The sequence below is a fragment of the Aspergillus fumigatus genome, chromosome 8, assembly GCF_000002655.1.
Source record: "Aspergillus fumigatus Af293 chromosome 8, whole genome shotgun sequence".
NCBI classification, from domain to species: Eukaryota; Fungi; Ascomycota; class Eurotiomycetes; order Eurotiales; family Aspergillaceae; genus Aspergillus; species Aspergillus fumigatus.
Window position 1 is genome coordinate 348,008 of NC_007201.1, and position 19,607 is coordinate 367,614.

The 19,607-nt window shown below is 49.4% G+C and overlaps 9 protein-coding genes across 9 annotated transcripts; 3 read left to right on the plus strand and 6 right to left on the minus strand.

Annotated features, from left to right (window-relative positions):
- Nucleotides 1-1,608: 1,608 nt before the first annotated feature.
- AFUA_8G01385 (SRPBCC domain-containing protein) lies at nt 1,609-2,801 on the plus strand. The gene is made up of 2 exons (XM_077805263.1): nt 1,609-1,973; nt 2,049-2,801. Exons 1-2 carry the CDS (start codon nt 1,914-1,916, stop codon nt 2,478-2,480), a joined length of 492 nt encoding a protein of 163 aa, XP_077661391.1. The 5' UTR covers nt 1,609-1,913; the 3' UTR covers nt 2,481-2,801.
- A 455-nt stretch (nt 2,802-3,256) lies between these two features.
- Nucleotides 3,257-5,697, plus strand: AFUA_8G01390 (glycoside hydrolase family 15 protein). Its single transcript, XM_741974.2, has 3 exons — nt 3,257-5,168; nt 5,216-5,280; nt 5,330-5,697. Exons 1-3 carry the CDS (start codon nt 3,395-3,397, stop codon nt 5,552-5,554), a joined length of 2,064 nt encoding a protein of 687 aa, XP_747067.1. The 5' UTR covers nt 3,257-3,394; the 3' UTR covers nt 5,555-5,697.
- Nucleotides 5,698-5,926: 229 nt separating this feature from the next.
- AFUA_8G01400 (putative mitochondrial carrier protein (Pet8)) lies at nt 5,927-6,920 on the minus strand (the record flags this gene model as incomplete). The annotated part of the gene is made up of 2 exons (XM_741973.1): nt 5,927-6,835; nt 6,885-6,920. The coding sequence occupies 2 exons, from the start codon at nt 6,918-6,920 to the stop codon at nt 5,927-5,929; spliced, it is 945 nt and encodes a 314-aa protein (XP_747066.1).
- Nucleotides 6,921-7,237: 317 nt separating this feature from the next.
- On the minus strand, nt 7,238-8,999 carry chiB1 (glycoside hydrolase family 18 protein; the record flags this gene model as incomplete). Its single annotated transcript, XM_741972.2, has 6 exons — nt 8,630-8,999; nt 8,208-8,582; nt 8,102-8,161; nt 7,981-8,050; nt 7,393-7,928; nt 7,238-7,342 (listed from the first exon to the last, which is right to left on the minus strand). The coding sequence occupies exons 1-6, from the start codon at nt 8,783-8,785 to the stop codon at nt 7,238-7,240; spliced, it is 1,302 nt and encodes a 433-aa protein (XP_747065.1). The 5' UTR covers nt 8,786-8,999.
- A 1,294-nt stretch (nt 9,000-10,293) lies between these two features.
- On the minus strand, nt 10,294-11,637 carry AFUA_8G01420 (zinc-binding alcohol dehydrogenase family protein; the record flags this gene model as incomplete). Its single annotated transcript, XM_741971.2, has 2 exons — nt 10,294-11,456; nt 11,535-11,637. The coding sequence occupies 2 exons, from the start codon at nt 11,635-11,637 to the stop codon at nt 10,489-10,491; spliced, it is 1,071 nt and encodes a 356-aa protein (XP_747064.1). The 3' UTR covers nt 10,294-10,488.
- Nucleotides 11,638-14,156: 2,519 nt separating this feature from the next.
- On the minus strand, nt 14,157-15,478 carry AFUA_8G01430 (zinc-binding alcohol dehydrogenase family protein). Its single transcript, XM_741970.2, has one exon. It carries the CDS (start codon nt 15,280-15,282, stop codon nt 14,173-14,175), a length of 1,110 nt encoding a protein of 369 aa, XP_747063.1. The 5' UTR covers nt 15,283-15,478; the 3' UTR covers nt 14,157-14,172.
- Nucleotides 15,479-15,544: 66 nt separating this feature from the next.
- On the minus strand, nt 15,545-17,024 carry AFUA_8G01440 (Zn(II)2Cys6 transcription factor domain-containing protein). Its single transcript, XM_741969.2, has one exon. It carries the CDS (start codon nt 16,963-16,965, stop codon nt 15,715-15,717), a length of 1,251 nt encoding a protein of 416 aa, XP_747062.1. The 5' UTR covers nt 16,966-17,024; the 3' UTR covers nt 15,545-15,714.
- Nucleotides 17,025-17,677: 653 nt separating this feature from the next.
- AFUA_8G01450 (putative GABA permease) lies at nt 17,678-19,225 on the plus strand (the record flags this gene model as incomplete). The annotated part of the gene is made up of 7 exons (XM_741968.1): nt 17,678-17,742; nt 17,774-17,832; nt 17,883-17,937; nt 17,999-18,090; nt 18,163-18,504; nt 18,598-18,918; nt 18,978-19,225. The coding sequence occupies 7 exons, from the start codon at nt 17,678-17,680 to the stop codon at nt 19,223-19,225; spliced, it is 1,182 nt and encodes a 393-aa protein (XP_747061.1).
- Nucleotides 19,226-19,331: 106 nt separating this feature from the next.
- On the minus strand, nt 19,332-19,496 carry AFUA_8G01460 (uncharacterized protein; the record flags this gene model as incomplete). Its single annotated transcript, XM_741967.1, has 1 exon — nt 19,332-19,496. One exon carries the CDS (start codon nt 19,494-19,496, stop codon nt 19,332-19,334), a length of 165 nt encoding a protein of 54 aa, XP_747060.1.
- Nucleotides 19,497-19,607: the final 111 nt, after the last annotated feature.

Consider the following 19,607-nt stretch of genomic DNA (forward strand, 5'->3'; position numbering starts at 1 on the left):
TTTCGCAAAGTAATTGACATCATTAATTCCTGGATTAAGCAAGAAGTCTACCAGGACCTCCACACCATGGGTCTTCAAAATGCAGACCCCACGCTCAAACAATGAGCTATGGGCATGCCACCAGTTAACTATCATGGAGGCGACTTAATGGTGCGTCAATCAAGGATGTGCGTTCACGTTTTGAATCTTGGGTAGAAGGACAAGGTATGTGGGATCGGTGGAATAAGTACCGTGTCTGTATGATGATTGATGATGAGGTTCTTGAGCTGCTAGTAAACAAAGTGCTATTAGCAGAAGAACATAAGAAAACCCATGACATGGACTGTGTAAAGGAGATTGATGCATGGTATGTTAAAGTTATTGAGGCATTTCCAGAAGCAGATGAAGGCAATGAAGACTATGAAGGATGGATGAAATGCTCACTCTATACAATGGTGAGACTATGGTGGTCAATGGGTGATGCGACGAATATGGTGAACCTCTGATATGGCCTTGAGAATGGAGTTTATTAGAAGATAGACTCTAAAATGCATACACATAATACGGATCCATGCCGAATAGAAACTCAATGTTTGAAAATGGAATTCTGATGGCTGAGGAAACCGTCAGTCTCCAAACCAAGACGCTTCATTAGAATCACGCTCAAAAGAAGTGGGCTCTTTAGTTGCAACTCTGGTAAGGTCATGTCAAGCAGGATGACAACACAGGGGCAGTAATAGGCTATCTCCACCCAATACTTGTCAATATCGCTGATGCACTTTCACAAGTAAAACTAAGACTTCCAACCCACAGAAGAAAAATTGTGAGGTTTTCTGCGCATGGTGTGAATCTGCCTGTTCAGTATTCGACGCTGCGTCAGCCGTTTTCTGGGAAGACTGGGAAGATACGCCGACAAGACCAGCCACAACCTCAAGCTTTTTCTCGAGTCAACCACCCTGCGGATCTTGTGGGTACCTACAACGGAGAGGTAAGCTTGCGCTTGTGAGCCCCCGGTGGCTGCGCGATGCACTACCCCTTTAAACGAGAACATCTAGCCATATTTCACCAAGCTCAATGGACTTGAACTGAGAAAGTAACGTAAGGCTTGCACCCACCCGTTTCTTGTTGGTCACACTTCACATTTGCACACGCGCATTGCTGGCATGCCTTTGGCTCGCGGATTCTTACTGGACGCCACCTGACCATTAGCAAGACTTGCTGACCAACAACTTGAGAAAATAGCAGTATGAAGCTGGCTGTATGGCTCTTGCCAGAGGACTCGTGAGTTGTCATGGCTGAGGGGGCCGAGGGCTTGAGGCTGAGATCACTGGGCACGAAATAGACTGGCTGACCCAACCCGCAAACCCATAATATGGGCGGCTTAGGATTGACCCTGAACAACCTGCATGGGTATGGGATAATGGTATCTAACTCACCTGGGTATGGGTAACCTAATAGGGGGCAGAACTACTCTACTGCCTACTAAAAGTAGTATAGACTACAGTTACATATATAAAAATATAATTTATACCTACTAAAAAGGGTGTAGACTAAAGTTATATACACATTATATACGAGTATATTAATATAACATAGGTAGAGCGGGTACCGATAACCCAACCGCATAGGTTTTTTATGCTATCGGTTGACCCCAAAACCCATTGGACTGGGTCAGAAGCTCTGTCAACCCCACGACCAGTCTGGGCACGGAATCCCATGCTCCATTTGAGCCAATCATTTCCTGTCAACAACCGGCAACGGCCACACAGAGTGCCGATTCGGGCAATGATTACCGAGCTTATATAGAGAGGCGCCCACCTTGCCAGATGACTCCATCAAACCATTATCAGCGAGAAGCACAAAATCACTCTGTTAGTCTGCAAAAACCATTTTGAAAACAACCAGCTGCCCGGAAAGACCTGACAACCAGCATCATGTATTTAATCGCCACGAGTATTGAGATCAATGCCCCTCCAGCAACTGTCAGAGAGAAGGTATGGCTCCCGTTGGATGCTAAGAAACCTTAATTTCAACCACGCAAAAATTGGCGTTCTGACACGTCCCACCAGTTCCTCGACTTTTCATCCATCTCGAAATACTCACCCAATGGATTCATCCGCTCGATATCAGCGGTTGACTCAACTAAATCATCTACCGATCTTCAACCTGGAGACAAATTGAACGTCTGTGCAGGCTACGGAAAGATGAAGTTCTCGCCCGTCGTCTCATCAAACACGCAGTCCATGTTTAGCTGGGTCGGTTCTGTCCCAGGGATTTTCACTGGGGAGCATGTGTTTCGATTCGAGGAGATTCCGGCCTCGGAACAGGGACAGAGCCGCACGAGGTTCGTCCATGAAGAGACGTTCACAGGTCTTCTTTCATTTCTCATGGGGGAGGGCTTCCTCGCCAGGTATGTTGGTCTGGCGGAGGATTCAAGGAAGGGATTTGCTGGGTTCAACCATGATTTCAAAGCTTGGGTAGAAGAAGCGCGCGCAGAATAGCGAGCTACGCCCATATAGTTTGCTACCTGTTGTCTAACGATTACTGTAAATTCTGTCTGTCTGATATCCCATGCTGTGTTCAGGAGAAGCGTCTCTTCTCGGGTCATTCCTCGCATTTCATGTTCCTGTGCTCTGATACATTTTTGGTTTTGTGTCTTCATTGAATCGAATGATAATCACCGTTTCTCGATTCCTGATCTGCCGTCAAAAGGTCAGCCGTAATTGGTGTTTGATCATCCGAACACTTTAGGCGATCCAGAAACACTTAACAGTGCTTCAGCTGAGGATTCTCACTCACATTTAGATCATAAGTTGAGACACAAACTTGTGTGATCAATAAAATAAACACTGTGTTTATGTAACGGATGATAATGAATTTCTTCAATTGATAGCTGCTGAAGTGCTAGTAGCAGAGTAATGGAGAGGGCTTGTATCTGTGTAAGGAATGGTCTGTACTATTTATTATGAGTAACCATGGACTCAAGGATATTAAGGAATGCATGCACATAAATAATTACATAGACTCTATAAAGTAGTAAGGTAAGTTTTCTATTGCGATATTGAGTGGGTGACTTCGGAAGCATTATATATACCTTGAGCTTCCTGCCACATTGTTGATTTCAGCTACATATACAGTATGGTAACCGGGGTGGGATTCGCTGACTTTCTAAAGCACAAACAAGCAGAGACTACCTATGTTGTCTACCTCTCAACCAATTATCAGCTGCATCTTCCATCAGGTGGGCATGGAAGAGGAGGTGTAGACCAACGGATACCCCGGATCAGTGATGTCACGGATCACCAGGTGACCAGACCTCCAACCACATTCCACAAACTACACCATCAATAGATTCATTCAGGGACTATAACCATCAAGCCTAATCTTTGTATCTCACCGGACATTTCAACTGAAGATGGAAAGGACAAATCAATTGATGATGGAAGGAACTACATCACCGTACACTAGCATAGAAGACTATGGCCTGGTGGGGGACATGCACACCTGCGCCCTGATCAGCAAAACTGGCAGCCTTGACTACATGTGCTGGCCTGTCTTCGATTCGCCCTCCGTCTTCTGTCGCATCCTTGACTGTACACAGGGAGGACACTTCTCCATATCCCCAGTACCGGATATTCAACCAATCAGCAAGCAGCGATATCGACCATACACGAACATGTTGGAGACCCGATGGATTAACGAACAGGGGGTGGTTAGTCTACTCGACTACCTGCCTATATCAAGTCACAGGTCGCACCCTGAGTGGTGTATTTGCGATGACCCCATTGCTCGTAATGACCCGCAGAGACCATGCCATTCAGGCGTTGTTCGGAGGGTCGAGTGCGTGAGGGGTGAAATGGAGATGGATTTTGAGATCTTTCCTGCGTTCAACTATGCAAGAGACCGACACACTGGTCATTGGATTGCTCCAGAGAGCTCCAGTGGTGCGCTCAGGAAATATTCTTTTGAGAGTGAGACGCAAAAACTGGACTTGACTATCCATTCTGGTATCGACACTTCACTTGAGCCAGCTGATGCTATTTCTCCGGTGGATCTAAATCTCCAGGAGAAGGAAGGACCGAAAGGGCCTGGACTACATGCCAGAGTGAGAATGATAGAAGGGCAATCAATCTCATTTGTGCTTCACAACCCGGAAACAAGTCTTCCTGAGGAGGGCGCCTTACGACACTACCTGGACAGACTGGAAAAAGAGACGCTGGACTTCTGGGTTGGCTGGATCGCCCATTGTATGTTCCGCGGTCACTACCGAGAACAGGTTGAGCGTAGCCTGTTGGTGCTGAAGCTCCTCACCTACAAACCTACCGGAGCAATCGTTGCAGCTCCTACGTTCTCCCTTCCCGAGTACGTCGGGGGGTCCCGCAACTGGGACTATCGGTACTCCTGGCTTCGTGATGCTGCCTTTGTCGTGTACGTGTTCCTCAAGAACGGCTATCCCTTGGAAGCCGAAGCATACATCAACTTTATCTTCGACCGCGTCTTCCCTCCCGTGAGGGATAACGAATGTGTAGCTGATGCTCCATTCCTGCCCATAATGGTGACGATTCGAGGGGAGAGTGACATTCCGGAAACTGAGCTGGACCACCTAGAGGGATACAAGGGTAGTAAACCCGTTCGTATCGGAAACGCCGCTGCAACACATATACAGCTGGATATCTATGGGGAGCTCATGGACAGTGTTTACCTCTACAACAAACACGGACGACCTATCTCCTATGAGCAGTGGGTCGCTATCCGACGCATGATGGCGCATGTAATCAGAGTTCGGAACGAACCCGACAGATCACTGTGGGAAGTCCGAGGCAAGGAGCAGAATTTTGTCTACAGCAAAATCATGCTCTGGGTTGCACTGGACAGAGCAATACGTCTAACAGAGAAACGATCTAACCTACCATGTCCAGATGTGGATCAGTGGAGGCGCGCGCGTGATGAGCTCTACGACGAGATCATGACCAAAGGCTTCAACCTCAAGGGAAAGTATTTCTGTATGAGCTATGAGGATCAGGATGTGCTCGATGCAGCTGTTCTTATTGCACCGCTTGTATTCTTCGTTGCTCCAAATGACCCCAGATTTCTGTCCACTTTAAAGAAGATCATGTGTGCCCCGGCCAAAGGCGGGTTATCAGTTGCGAATATGGTATCCCGATATGACCACACAAAAGTGGATGATGGTATGTTCTCTCCTACACGACTACCTTCGCTACTGACCCAAGTCCAGGGATTGGTGGCGGCGAGGGCGCATTCGTCATGGTGACTTTTTGGCTAGTCGAAGCAATGATGCGGGTACGTCCTTGTTTCCCTCGGGAAACCAGCATACTAACATGATACTCAGGCCTCAAAAGCAATGCCATATCAGAAGGACGATCCACTCTATCCCCAATTACGAAAGGCGGCAGTTGCACATTTTGACAACATGCTCTCCTTTGCGAATCATTTGGGCATGTTCTCCGAAGAAGTGGCCATATCAGGGGAGCAGATTGGCAATACCCCACAAGCCTTCAGTCATCTGGCGTGTGTTAGTGCTGCGATGAATCTTGGGGAACAAGGCGAGAGATGAAAACCCGCACTTCTATGGATGCTCACTCCTGATATTCAACTGACGTTTCCGGCGCATCTCAATAATCTAGATATGTGATCTCATGTACCTCATTCAGTACTTGGATCTCAGTACGTGGTTATTTGGGTAATGCACAGGCCTGTAATCAGTAGTCAGACTGTAGCGCAGACCCTCGACGGCAATTCTCTAATAGAATCTGCGATGCATAATCCGGTAGACAAGGATGTGCGATACAGCCGCACCTTCTACGTTTTAAGGCATGGCATTCAAAAACCAATATTCTATACTATGTTTATGAAGATTAGAGATATCTATTATACAAGTTCCCAACGAAGAGTGGAAAAGGCCGCAGGCATGTCGAATGCCCCCTGATCATCCCTGACCTCCAAAGTATACCTTCAGAGCATCATAACACCCAAGAAACAAACCACCTCCCAGCCCAGCCGCGAGGCAAGTCAAAGCCCCTCCTCTGAAAAGACCTTGTACACCCTCCTTCAACAAAATACCCTTTGCTACAGCCACAGCATTCGCAGATGATATCCCCTCTGCCTTCACGGACGGAGGTATAGGCCGAATGTCAGCCTTCAAGGGCAGTCGAGCATAGATGGGAGTACCCGCCGCAAGCCTCATGCGCGTCTTCACTACATCAACTGGTACGAAGAGCAGCGATACCGCCGCGCTCGCCAGCGCACCGCCGTAGAAACTTCCCTTGAAATGCGCACGAACATCACTGGAGGAGCCCTGCGGTACCTCAAACCACGAGGACTTGAGATACTCATACATGGAGAACGTCAGACTCGTCCCGGGGAGATGACCAGCAGCGAGCATGGTGTATCCGGCCCAGAGCTTCGTCGGATGCCTGGAGAAGTGCCTGACGGTCGATAGCAGCGGCGAGCGGCTATGCTCGGATTGAGCATGCACGACCTGCGCGTTCTGCTTCAACACCTCGGCGGGATTAGTGATGGCGCATGCTACCAGATCTGCTACTGCGCTGCTAATGGCGTACGTGGCTAGCTCGCGGGTTTTTGATGATGGAATGGCCTCGTTGGGTTGCAGCGTTGATTTCGTGGCTTCGTAGATGGTGAAGAAGGCGACTGAGGCGGGGATACTGGTGATGATCGTTGGGCCGAAGCCTTGATATAACCCTCGGTAGAGAACTGGGTTGATGCGGCCGTTTGCACGTTGATATGTTGAGGCGTAGGCGGGGGATTGTAATCGAGTAATGAGCGTGTCGAATGGGTGGGTGAGAAGTTCAACTCCTACTGCGGCTATGCCGGCTGCCTAAATGGAATTAGTTGCACGCAAGGGCATTATTGAATGAGGCACCTACAAACGAGACGTCCTTGTTACTGCTATCGACGGACATGGTACTGATGATGAGCTCTCATGGCTGGTAAATCGGCTGTTATATTATAGACGTTACTTGGAGGAACTAATGGCGTCGTACAGGTCAGAAATATGGTCTTGGCATGGAACTGATTGGCTTTGGATGTCCGATGACACATGAATGGAATCCGCGGATCCCGTATACAGACATATATGAAGATATGAAGCCTGAACTCGACTGAAAGCGCGAAAAAAACAAATACTATAATCTGAGATCCCTATACTTCATTCCCAGAATGTATTCATCCTTCTCGCCTCCAGTCTGTGCCTCACTCTACCACGAAAGGCTCCTGTCCTTCAGGTTTGCATGCCATTGCGCAGGTTATCATACTGCGACACCGGATAGTCCAATTCATTCTGACTCTGTTCGAAGACTCCCGTGCCTCCGAGTGCATTTACTACCTGAGAGGATATCAGCATTGGACCAGCAGGCCGCCCAAATAAGCACTCACCGTGGTAATCAGACTATCACTTCCGGTCTTGTCGCTGCTGCTGTCCCACCACATGGCGCCTCCCAATCCCAAGGACTTGATATAGCCAGACTTCAGATTCGCCACTTGAGGGTTGTCATAGCTGATCAAGAACTTGTTTGTCGCGTCGTAGCTGTAGCTCGCCATGATGTCGGGAAGGACATGCTCCGTGGCGCCAGCTTGAGGGAGCGCCTTGTAGTCCCACACTCCATTCTCCCAGCTACCCTGGCCAACGCCGTTATAAGGCTTACCAGGTCCGTCGGTGTTGGCGAATGAGCGGCCGTAGAGAGGCATGCCTAGGACGATTTTGTTGGCGGGGACTCCGCCGGCGCGATACAGATCGAGTGCCGTCTGGGTGTTGAATGGTGTGGAGAGCGGGTTGGAGGTGTCGTTGTAGACATTCGCTTGATGGCCGCTGAGGGAGGAGAAACTGCCAGCATAATCGTAGGCCATGAGATTCCAGAAGTCCAATTGCTGATCCATGTCCTTGAGGTGAAGGACCTTGATCTTATCGGGACCTGTGCTGGATCAGACTGGTTCAAGTAATTGCAGGAGACAGTGCGTACTAACCAGCTGGAGAAGCCACCGTCAGAAGGAAGTGCTGGCCGCCCGCATTTGCAGCACTGTAACTGTCGAGGGCCTAGTGACCTTAGTAATATGTCCACTAGGGGTTGCATTCATCAGTACATACAGTTCTCACTTCCTTCAGCAACAGAACAAAGTCGTTCGCTTGCTGGTCGTTTTCAGGGTACTAGGCCTGTTAGCCAGTGTCATGTTGAAGTCATACATCAACTCACCTCCCAATCAATATCCAGTCCATCAAATCCCAGGTCCTGCAGCAGCTTCACCGCAGTCTTCGCAAAGTTCTTCCGTCCAGCGTCGGTACTAGCCGCCGGAGCAAAGTTGGGAGAGTAGGTCCACCCGCCAATGGACAAGAGAACCTTGAGGTTACGGTTCTGCTTCTTCAAGAGATACAACTGTTTGATACAGCCATAGACATTGTTGCCAGTATCAGACCAGGAGTCACCGGGGTAATGTTTCTCAATATCAGCCCAAGAGTCTGTCATATAGACTTCCCCCGTTTCAGGGCGCACATTTGCAAAGGCGTAGAGCACGTGCGTGAGCCTCTCGACAGGAAGATCCTGGGGATTATGGTTGCGCCCGTAAATTGCCTAGATAGTGAGCAGCGGTATTCGGTGTGGTGTGAGATAGTACTAACCCAGTTGACAAAGTAGACGACCGAGCGATAACCGGAGCTAGCGCGCGCCTCCAGATCAGTACTACTGGTATCACGATTCCACATCACTGCGGCGTCGACACAAAGACTGCTAAGCAGAAGGGCGACCTTGACGATGGTGGAAGTTGCAAAGCGCATTGTTGTCGTTTCAGTCGAGCTTGTCGATGTATGAGCTTGTCGGATGAGTCGTTCTGTGCATTGTAAATACCACAAGAAACGCTCCCTATTTATCTCTGAATCTCCTGGTCTTCATCCCTGCCTTCATTCGACATCTACAACACTCACCACACAGCGTCGCTCCCTGGTCAAGTCCCATCGTCGCGTTGTAGATATAATATTAACCAGAGCCCTATCACTAGTAACCCTGATGGCAACGTGTCACAAGATAGGGATCAAATCAGATGAAGAGATAAGGCAGCGATTCAGTGAAGAACCAGGTTCCGGTGATCCGACGGCCGTCGATCTTGCAGTAATCTCGAGTCACAGGCCAGGTTTCACGTACCTGACCATCCTGCATGCGACGTCGGCAGATGAAAGGGAGCTGGGCTTATCTGCCCAATGAGAGCTTCACTTGGTGCAGAAAAGGCAATGTGACTCCCCGCGTGGAGGGTCGCCAAGGCGCTTAGTCGCGTGAGGGGTCTCCGTAATCTCAGTTCGATGTAACGACATGAGGACGTGTATATCGAAGCACATGCCCTTTGGGGTTATCATTCCACTGTTTAATGGGTCAAAAGGGGTTTGCAGCAGCTGAAAGGGAGCGTGACGCTATGCGACGTGACCGTTGCCGCCGAGCCCAAGGGATGTCACTATCACTCCCGCTATCATTTTGTCAACTGGGCAGTAGAATTGGCAACAGCCGAGATTACGGCTTTTCAACCCTTGAGTAATGTAATGTAACATACCAATGTTGTTAATATCTTCCTGACAGGGTCTTGAAGACACACTGGGGTTGACCCCGCGCGATGGAGTGCAGTACGGGGTGATGCTGCCGAACCCCTATTTCCTGGTCAGCTATTCCGATGCATACGTGTCAGTCGAAATATGGGGGGACGCCATTCCATCTAGGTTTACTTTGCGTGTCCTTCCATTTAGGAGTCAGTAATGTCTGAGAGGCGAACATATGGAGTAGCTCGCACGTGTCATACTCATGAAGTTGAGAACTTCTCCGCTGAACCGATTTGATACCTAGTCCGTCAATGGCACAGAAAGAGAGTACCTCACATCCAGTGCATCAGTGCAGATTGGTCTGCCGCTGTTTCACAGCGATGCAGATGAGTTAACTATGGTGGTGGTTGTCGAGAGGACATGCTGACGTGAGAATCTCTTCTGCCCCTTGATAAACCAGTAAACCGTCCAGATGATGAGAATCACACCGATGACCACGAGGCCGTAATCAGGAAATAGTTAGCCATTTTGCAACAGTTTGTTTCGGAGACGACACGCACTCATGCGTCGGCCTGCTACCGGAAGAGAAAGCAGGAATAATAAAAACACAATTGAGTTGTGAAGGATGTAGGCAATGGCTCATTATAAACCAGGGTACCTGCCATGGCTGGATGTCGAGATTCTGTATCCATTAGCTTTTCTAGTGAATCCATAAAGTCCGTTTCATGTCGCTTCTCAGTTATGGAAAAACAAGTCATAAGTAGAGGGAAGGATACGGAGTAGATTAGAAAAGGCTGCGATGTTCATAATTAATGAACTTCCCAATAGCGAGGCTGTTGCAGGGAGGCATATCTAGTTAATGTCTGAAGCTGTTCTAATCTTTCCAGTTGAGGACAGCTAAATAGCTTGAACAAGCCGCTTGTCATTAGAACACTTCTATCCGTAGGTGTCGCTTTCTACTGTGCAACACCCTCCGTCTCCCCAATCCGGATCACCATCTTCTTGGCCCTGACCGTGCCGTCCTTAAGACCTCTAAGCGCCCCCTCCAAACCTCCAAGGCCTCCCTTCACCACCTCATACGGGTGCGCGGTGAGCCATCCATCTCGCAGCCCCCTGGCGAAGGCAGCCGACCAGACCGTGCCAAAAAGGGGCACCTTGTGTACGTGAGCCACTGACGTTCTCACAAGCTCCACGCTCGGATCCGCTGCGCTCTCATCCACAGGCAACACGTGCGTGATTCTCGGCTTCCTACCATTGGCGTCTGGAGGCCCGGCAATGACCTTGCTCAGAGTGACATACGTCTCGTTCTCCGAGACGCAGTCGTACGCATCGTATGCGCGTCCATCCTCGACACCAGCGTCCTTAATGGCATCCTTCAGTGCGATAGCCAGCTCGTCAGACGTTTTGTATGCCGTGTAGTCCACGATCCGGTCACCCTTGCCGGGGTTCAAAAACGGCACGACAAACTCGCTGTTCTTGCTCCCCACGGCAATGACGGGGTGAATATTCGCTGCCTGCGCGAGCTTGATGGCAAATGCGCCAATTGCCGTGGACGCGCCGTAGATGATAACAGGCCGCTTCCCGTTGCTGTCCTGCGCTGCCTCGGCGTCCCACGGCGACGGAAACCGGAGCTGATGAAACAGCGCGACGGCGGAGGTGAACGCAGCCAGCGGGATGGTGGCAGCCTCCTCGTAGGAGACGGCCGACGGCAGGGCGAAGACAGTATTCGAGGGTGCAATGGCATACTCGGCAAAGGCGCCGTGCAGCGTCATCATGACGTGGAATGCAGCGGCCCGGTCACCCTTGGAGAAGCCGAAGACATTGTCGCCAACGGCCTCAACTGTGCCGGCGATATCATCGCCTGTATTGGTGTTGTTGCTCGCTGGAAGCCAGCTAGGCAGTTTCCAGTCCTTAGGGTTGGTTCCTGGCAGCCGTGTCAGCTGGATTTGAAGATGACGACGTCACGGAGCTTATCGAGCGAGAGAAAGGACGGGCAACGAACCTGCAACGACGACTTTGATTAAGACCTCGTCCGGCCCAGGCTTTGGGACGGCGACATCCTTGATCTCTACTTTAATCTCCTTGTTGACGATAGCTTCCTTCATATTAGCGAGTAAGTCTGGTGGGATAGCCTGCAGTGTGGTAGATTGTGGGGTGTGATGCTTTTGTCGTTGAGTCCGTTCAGGCTTTTGGATCAAACTCCAAAGCGCAATCCATCTCTTAAATGCTTCAGAGAACAAACGTCTTCTGCCGGATAGGGGGAACAGACATCCCGAATGGCCTACAGCCTGGCAGAAAGACACATCCCCAGAAGGCTCCTCCAAGAAACTTACATTTGATCACATAATCGTGCTGACACCCTAACGACCACGAAGATCATTCGCCAAGAGTGGCGTGAGATAGCAATTTCAAGCTCCACACACTGTTAGAACCCTTCTGGTTGCGGAGTTGACGCGTTTACCGTTTGTTAAATCCTGGAGCAGCTGACAAATAGCGAAGGAAAAGTAGACTGTTGATGATGATGACGATACCACCATTATGAAAAGTGGGGTGTTAACGGAGTAGTGCGGTGTCCGTTGGGATGAATCTTTGGGCAGCTTCCCGGTGGTGCATTATTCCACTACCACGTGCATTACTAACGACAGAACCATTGAATAATTAATAATCAGTAGAAAAGAGAGAATGCTGCTTGCACATCTCTACCTAGGAACTAGGATTGTGCTTGAAAGAACACATCATGGCAACTGCTCCCAGGAAGGATCTCCGATCTCCATGGGTCGATGCTGTTGTACCGATGTCACTGTTTATCAGACCAGCTGTTGGGCCCATGGTGGGCAGCTTCGTCGACTACTACATCTAGTGACGGTGCACGTTCGATCTGTTACTCATGTAATGTTTGTCATGGCGTTGACCATTGTGAGTGCAGAGGAAAATATATTGTCCATCTACCTACCAACAGTCAACCATCTACCACCACTCCTGCTTCGAGCTTCAGGTATATACTATATAGTCATTCGTCCTATCCATAGTCTTCCTATGAACCAAGTCACTAGCTCAACTTCGTTCAAAAAAGCCCCAAATCTCCACAGTACCTTCGGCCCCTTTGCCAGCCCCTCTGATCCTCATCGGGCTGCCCACACAAAATGCCAATAAATTAGACCCGCCAAAGCCGGCACATAAAGGAGCTTGATGGCCCCAGTCTATCAGCAGTTCCCATGGTACCTAATTCAGAGAGAAATAGTAACAGAACCCTGAACAATTTGATTCGCTTCGCCAATCTAGCTTCCGAGATCCACCAGAACATAGTCTCCTACCCAGAGTCCAATCTATATGACCTGCAGAATAGGAAGAGAACCTCGAGTATTTCTAATCTGGATGGCGCTTTTCAGATGCTTATGGGCATTCTCAGAAAGCCCAGTTAAGTCACTATGTGCGTCATTTTGAATGTAGAAGACTAATTCGCGGTATCACCTGTACGACGTGAAGTCGCATGAGCCGATACCTCATGAGGACGTTATGCGGCTGCTACGATGTGCCAGCGGATGGCAGGGTTTACCGGAGCTCTACAAAAGCGTGTGCTCAATATGCTGCTGCGCGAATTGGTAGTCGGGGATCGTCTTGACGGCTTTTTTATGAGGGACGAGGTTACTATTTAATAGTAATATCATCATTAAATGGATAATAGCAATCCCCGTGCCCCCGCGACGCACGTCACGAAATCGTTGACGGCCCTGCTCGTCTCGGTATCACCAAAGCTCTGGTCTATGAACATGATGCCGGCATTTCACATCGACGTCAACGAGGCAGAGGGCAAATCTTTCGAGTGCGCCCTAGACGCGTTACTCAGGACGACAAACGAGAGCCCTGTCTGGTGAGTCGTACCTGCAGAACCTCCGGTGGGCATTCAGCATTAATTTGAGGGATGACCATTTCGATGATGGAGAGGTGTGGATCGGCCCAGCAATATCCCTGCATCTTATTAGAATGTCTGAGGGCTAACACATGTTGGCTTGCTCCCAGGAACCAAAGTGGTACTAAGAACGACAGGGGTGTTCACACGTAAGGACCAATGAAATGTAAATCAACCCTCTAATTGTTTAGTGTGTTGCCCGTCCTGCCTTGTCCTGTCTTATGCATACTCCGTAGTATCAAGGTTGAGCTGTGGCTTCGGCCCTGTCACTTTTGGAGGGGGTAACATTTCTTCTGGACATATCGATTATGCAAGATTAACACTCTCATGCATTACATGGCATTGTAAGCTATATGTGTGAGTATCAATAAGCCCCTTGCAACAGACAAAACTAAAATTAACTCCCCTAGGTTGCTTTCCTATTAGCAGACAAACGCTTTTATGAAATGACTAGCCTAAGCTCTCAAAGAGAATGCTTTTGAATGAGGAAGGAAGGAGGCAGTCAGCTCCAATATCTACACGTCAATAGCTTAGGGCTTAAACATGCAAAATATATACTAGTATTCCATTAAGAAATGCATAGTCAAAAATAACACAGCAAGCGAAGTCAAGAATCAATGGGTTTTGAAGCAAGCGGCTTGTAAGTTGTTCCTTTCCGTCGCATTTCCACAAATATAGAGCCATCCATCTAGAGAAACTAGCCACACGAATCGACCTCTGAACTGAAGGCCTAAGTCTCAGAAACAAGGTACACCAGCTTCCGAGCTCTGACAGACCGATTCTTCAAATCTTCTAAGCCGTCTAGAACCTTCCTTAGGCCCCCTTCTCTTTTTTCGACGACTAGTGTCCTGATCCTTCGCTGAGACCAGAGTGTGCTTACGATGCCTGCCCATTTCCTGGCAAAGTGAAACTCTGCTGGCATTCCGGGAATTACCATCCGATCAGGACCATACTCAAATGTCTCCCCAATCATGGTACAGCAGTTTGCAAAAGTTGCCTGCACGTCTGCGCGTGTCGTTTGCACCGGGAGCAACGAATGATACAGGCCCCCTGCGTCACCGATAGCCGCTTCGCAAATCCGCACAGACTCCTGAGTTGCTACGGTGTCACAGACGACTCGGAGGGTATTACTGGTATGCTCGCGGATCTTTCGGGCACACACAGGGTCGTGATAATCGAAGACAACATCTGCTCCGTATTGGCGAACCAGATCAAAATTATTCGGCGAACACGTTGTGAGGACGGTGAATCCGGCCCTATCGACTGTGAGTGATATGTCATTAGAGCTGAGGAAGTGGGCGTACAGTTTAGCAAACTGAATAATCCAGCTTCCCGCGGATGTGGCTCCTCCATATACTAGAATCGTGTCTCGATTCTCAATCTGATTTGGTGCCTCTGGCCACTGCAGTTTCAGACAAGACGGTCCAAAGAGGCACTGCCCAGCTGTAGTGGCACCGACTCCCACAGTGGCCGCATCCTCAAAACTGACGCCGTCTGGGATCTTCATCTGAATTGCAGCCTTCGCCACAATATATTCTGCAAAGGTACCACTCTCGCGCCGGGTATTGTCTGCGCCCTTGACGAGTCCACAAACGCGATCACCAACCTTGAACAGCTCACGGACGGAATCTCCGACTGCCACTACTGTTCCGGCATAATCATGCCCCATGATTGCATGAGGGGACGGGGTAGTCTCCAAGAGCATCCAGTCAATTGGGTTCAAGGCCACGGCGACAGTTCGAACCAGAATATCATCGTTCCGGAGGGGGGGGATAGGCCAGTTTGTGATGAACTCGGCATGACCCAATGACTGGGTAACAACGGCTTTCTGGGATTGCATGGTTGGAAATACTTTTCTTGAAGAGATAGATTCCTGGATTTTGACTATGTAATTCGGCGTCTCTCTTTTTCTTTATATATGTTTCAGGCATCCATTTGGGTCGGCTGTTAGTTTTCGATTACTGATTTGTATCATCTTCATCTAAAAAATCACTACACAGTGGCACATCATGCGCCGCAACAAGCGTCAAGAGATCCACTCTTTTCCGCAATTGCTTATCATATTCATCTGACAAAAGGCTCAGACTGACTATATTTCTCCCCCACAACTTAAGATCGGGATCCACTATTAGCCGCACTGATTATGCTGAGCTTGCTAAGCTGCCCCGTCGCCTGATATCGAGCTGAAGCAAAGTATGCGAGTCCAGTCGATTCATATCTAACCGGGCGCGAGATCTACAATCGAATATAGGCAAATAAATATTCAAGAATGCTAAGTATGCACGAAGCTATCAGAGGTCAGGACCGGCTCCTTTGGTGTTCTTTCCTGTACAGAGGCCACCCCTTTACACGCCACCAGCAAAAGATGCCTGAACTCATCGACTTGAACTAGTCCTCCTTGTTCCCAGTCACTCACAAATTCGTCATACGAAATGACTCCCGAAATTGGGTGCACTGAGGCCTGCTCCCTTTCATCGATGAACTCCTCCCAGCGAAGCTCCGCGTACGATTTAGTCGAAACTGGCAGCCCCACCAGATATTTGATATAGTCGCATCTCTGGAACTGGATCACTGAGTGAACGGCGCGCACCAGATACGAAATCATGACGAGCCGACGAGCACCTTCGCATAGCACCCAGTCATTCAAATGGCTATCTGAGAAGTGAGAGTCCAATTGTGTTTTGTCTTGCGCATGGCGCCTTGCTAGTTCCATCCGTTCTAGGTCGGCAGTGCCCTGCGCCAGCATGCGGTCTAGGTGTCGAAGGAGCTGTTTGTCGCTGATGCCACCGGTTATGAAAATGATATAATAGAGGACCAAGGCCTGAATACGGCCCAATTGATGTCGCAAGTCAGTTTGTGTTGGGGTACTTTGGCTCATGTTATTGACAGCGGCGTTCAGGAGTTGGCTGTAGAAAGGCTTTTTGGCGTTCTTGCAGGTTCGATATGCTGCGCAGACCCCATAGGCTTCACGCAGGAGAGGCGGAAGATCTGATGGGCCATCGACCAATGACCCAAAGAGTGGCATTGTGCCCGTGTTCAAAAAGTGGTCAATGTAACCGAGGAATGTCCTGACGCAAAACCCCCATGTTTCTTTGTCATGAACGCGGGGCCAAAATTCCAACACTCTGCGTTCCAGTCGGGGTAATGCTGAAGCAAAACCATCTGCTGAGCTGGGAAGAGGACGCCAGCTTGACATTCCTTGAGGAAAGTTCCAGAGTTGATTGGAAGTCGGGGGTCCCTCTGGGAACCACATTGGGTCATCTCCTCGGTCGGAGATCATGGTTGTTTGTATGGAGTCCTTCAGAGAAGAACCACATGCGCTCAAGAGCGTGGGATCCAACTGGAGACTGGACCCTACATAGTCATCCAGTGGTGTAGTCCTATCTCCCTTAGCCTGTGGAGGCGGATATGGATAGTGACATGCAATAGATCTCTTGCAACAGCGAGAGCAACTGGGCACCCTGTGGTCACACCGACGCTTGGCCGCCACACATGCTCGACAAGACGTTTTGCGGAGTGACATGGTAAATTCGACAGCTAAATTGCATTCGAATGGAGGCGTTGGACATTCTGGGTTGCGATGGGGTGTCTTTTGAGCTTCAAGCTGAACTTACCCGTCATGACGGACAAAAGTGGGTCAGCGGAGTGAAGTGGGTTCTACGTGCAGCCAATCAGTATGACACGAGCGCTGGTATGGTATTGCATCCATCGCAATATAACCACGGAGAACGGAGTATACGATACATACTGTAATACACTTCTCCAGATAGCGCAGCAGAATCCTGATTGGCTCGCACTTTTTTGACGCATTTGACCAAAGAGATCCAAACTCTAGCCATCGCTACGAGAGTCTAATCTGACCCTGGGAAATGAACTTCAATTATTCGCTACAGATAGCTTCTTACCCTGTAATGGATAAACTTCGAAATTGGACCTGGATACGCCCGTTGCAATACATAAAGATCCCCATTCGTCTCAGCCTGGATACATGAAATTCCAAAATGACACTTGACCTCAGAGAACGCACTCAATATGGAATCCATACAGAAAAAACCGAGCCGCCCTGCTTCTTCTTCCGCACGGGATGGTGGTGAAGGCCAGGTGTATGGGATGGGCGAGATGCGAGAACTCAAGGTAACCATCCGGTCCATAGGAACATACAGACGAGAGAGAACTTTACCTGATCTATGCTGTTGCCGTGGCAGAAAGGATTCACTCCTTTAACAATCCTATCGATGGCGGTTGTTCTCATGGCTACTTGGGAAGCCTTGTCTAGGTGGGTCGTTGCGGCCACCCCTCAGTATGAATTATTCGACTCATCGAGCGAATAGCACTATGGTGTCCGCCTTGGTCAGTGGTGGGCCGGTTTCGCTGGTATATGGCTTCATCTGTGAGTTTCAGTGTCTGGTTCAACATGTGACTTGTCTGATGGTATACCAGTGGCTTTAATTGGTGCTTTGGCAACTGCAGCCTCACTGGGTGAGATGGCGTCCATGTAAGTCGCTATAAGCAGTTCCAGGGCATAACGATATTGAAGCTGACCCACTTATATGAAGGTACCCGACGGCCGGCGGACAATATCACTTTATCGCCAAGCTCGCTCCGGAACAGTGCAGGTACATGATCAGCTGGCTCGTGGGATGGATAGGTAAGCGGTGTCGGCCCCCTCATGCCCACAGCGCGATATTCGAGTACTGATTCAAAATTGCCCTGTTACCAGGTACATTTGGATGGGTGGCCTTCACAGCCAGTGCACCATTTCTAGCCGCAACAATGATCCAGGGATTGGTCGTGCTTAACTATGAAGAATATCAGGCCAAAAGATGGCATGGTACGCTCATCTATTGGGCACTTCTGGCCATATCAGCCGTTGTTAATATCTGGGGTGCCCGGCTGATATCCCTGATCGAGAATGCATCTTCACTCATCCATCTTGCGGCATTTATTGCTGAGTTCGTTGTGATTTGGGTCTGCGCACCGACGAAGCACTCCGCTAGTTTCGTCTTTACTCTTTTCCGGAATGAGTCAGGATGGTCTAGCAACGGGGTGGCATGGTCTATAGGTATGCTCTCGAGCTGCTATGTCTTGGCCGGTGAGTACTCCTCCTAACCTGGGTTTTCCAATGCAGTCACTGACAGTAGGCGGCCATATTAAGGCTATGATGGGGCCATTCACCTTTCCGAAGAAATGACGAACGCTGAGGTGGCGGTTCCGTGGTGCATGCTGGGCTCGCTAGCAATCAATGGAATGCTCGGCTTCGCATTCCTGCTTACCGTCTTATTCTGTATGGGAGACTTCGAAGCGGCACTCAACACTGCCACAGGGTTCCCGATCATCCAGATATTCTACAGTATTACTGGAAGTGCCGCGGGCAGTGCAGCGATGACCAGCATGCTAATAATCATGGCGGGATTGGCCACCATCCCATTGACAGCGTCAACGGCGCGGATGTTATGGTCTCTCACTCGTGATAGAGGTATTATGGTCCTTTTTTGTCTCAGAGCAAGCTCTCTGTAGCTAATCTAATGATAATAGCATTTCCTTTCTCAACATACCTGTCGATTATTGACAAAAAGACCTCACTTCCCGTCCGATCCGTCTTCACGACCAGTGGGTTTCTCGTCCTCCTCGGTTTGATCAACATTGGTTCGACCACCGCTTTCAACGCAATCCTGTCACTCGCGGTGCTTGGCCTGCACATGTCTTATTTGATCCCGACCGGATTCATGCTCTGGCGTCGGCTCCACACACCCGAGATCCTGGCTATGGGCCCTGGAAACTAGGAAAAATGGGTGTCGTAGTGAACATTGTTTCCATCCTGTATCTGTCCTTCACTTGCATCTTCATGGTCTTTCCCCCGTACCAGCCGGTGTCTGCCGTCAACATGAATTATGCCTCGCTGATTTTTGGTGGAGTGCTTATTGTAAGCTTGACATACTGGCTGTGGAAGGGACGAAAGGTGTATGAGGGTCCAGTGATGGAAATACAAACACAAGAATGAGAGAGGTCACGGCGTTGATAGCTTGGCAATTGCTGGTCCTGTTCAGATATCATGTACATGGTGTTACTGAAACATCATCCAATAAGCGTCCTCCAGCTTATCTACGCTACGATAAATCGGGATTTCCTTATCCATGGATAGCTATCACAACGAGCTTCGAGATA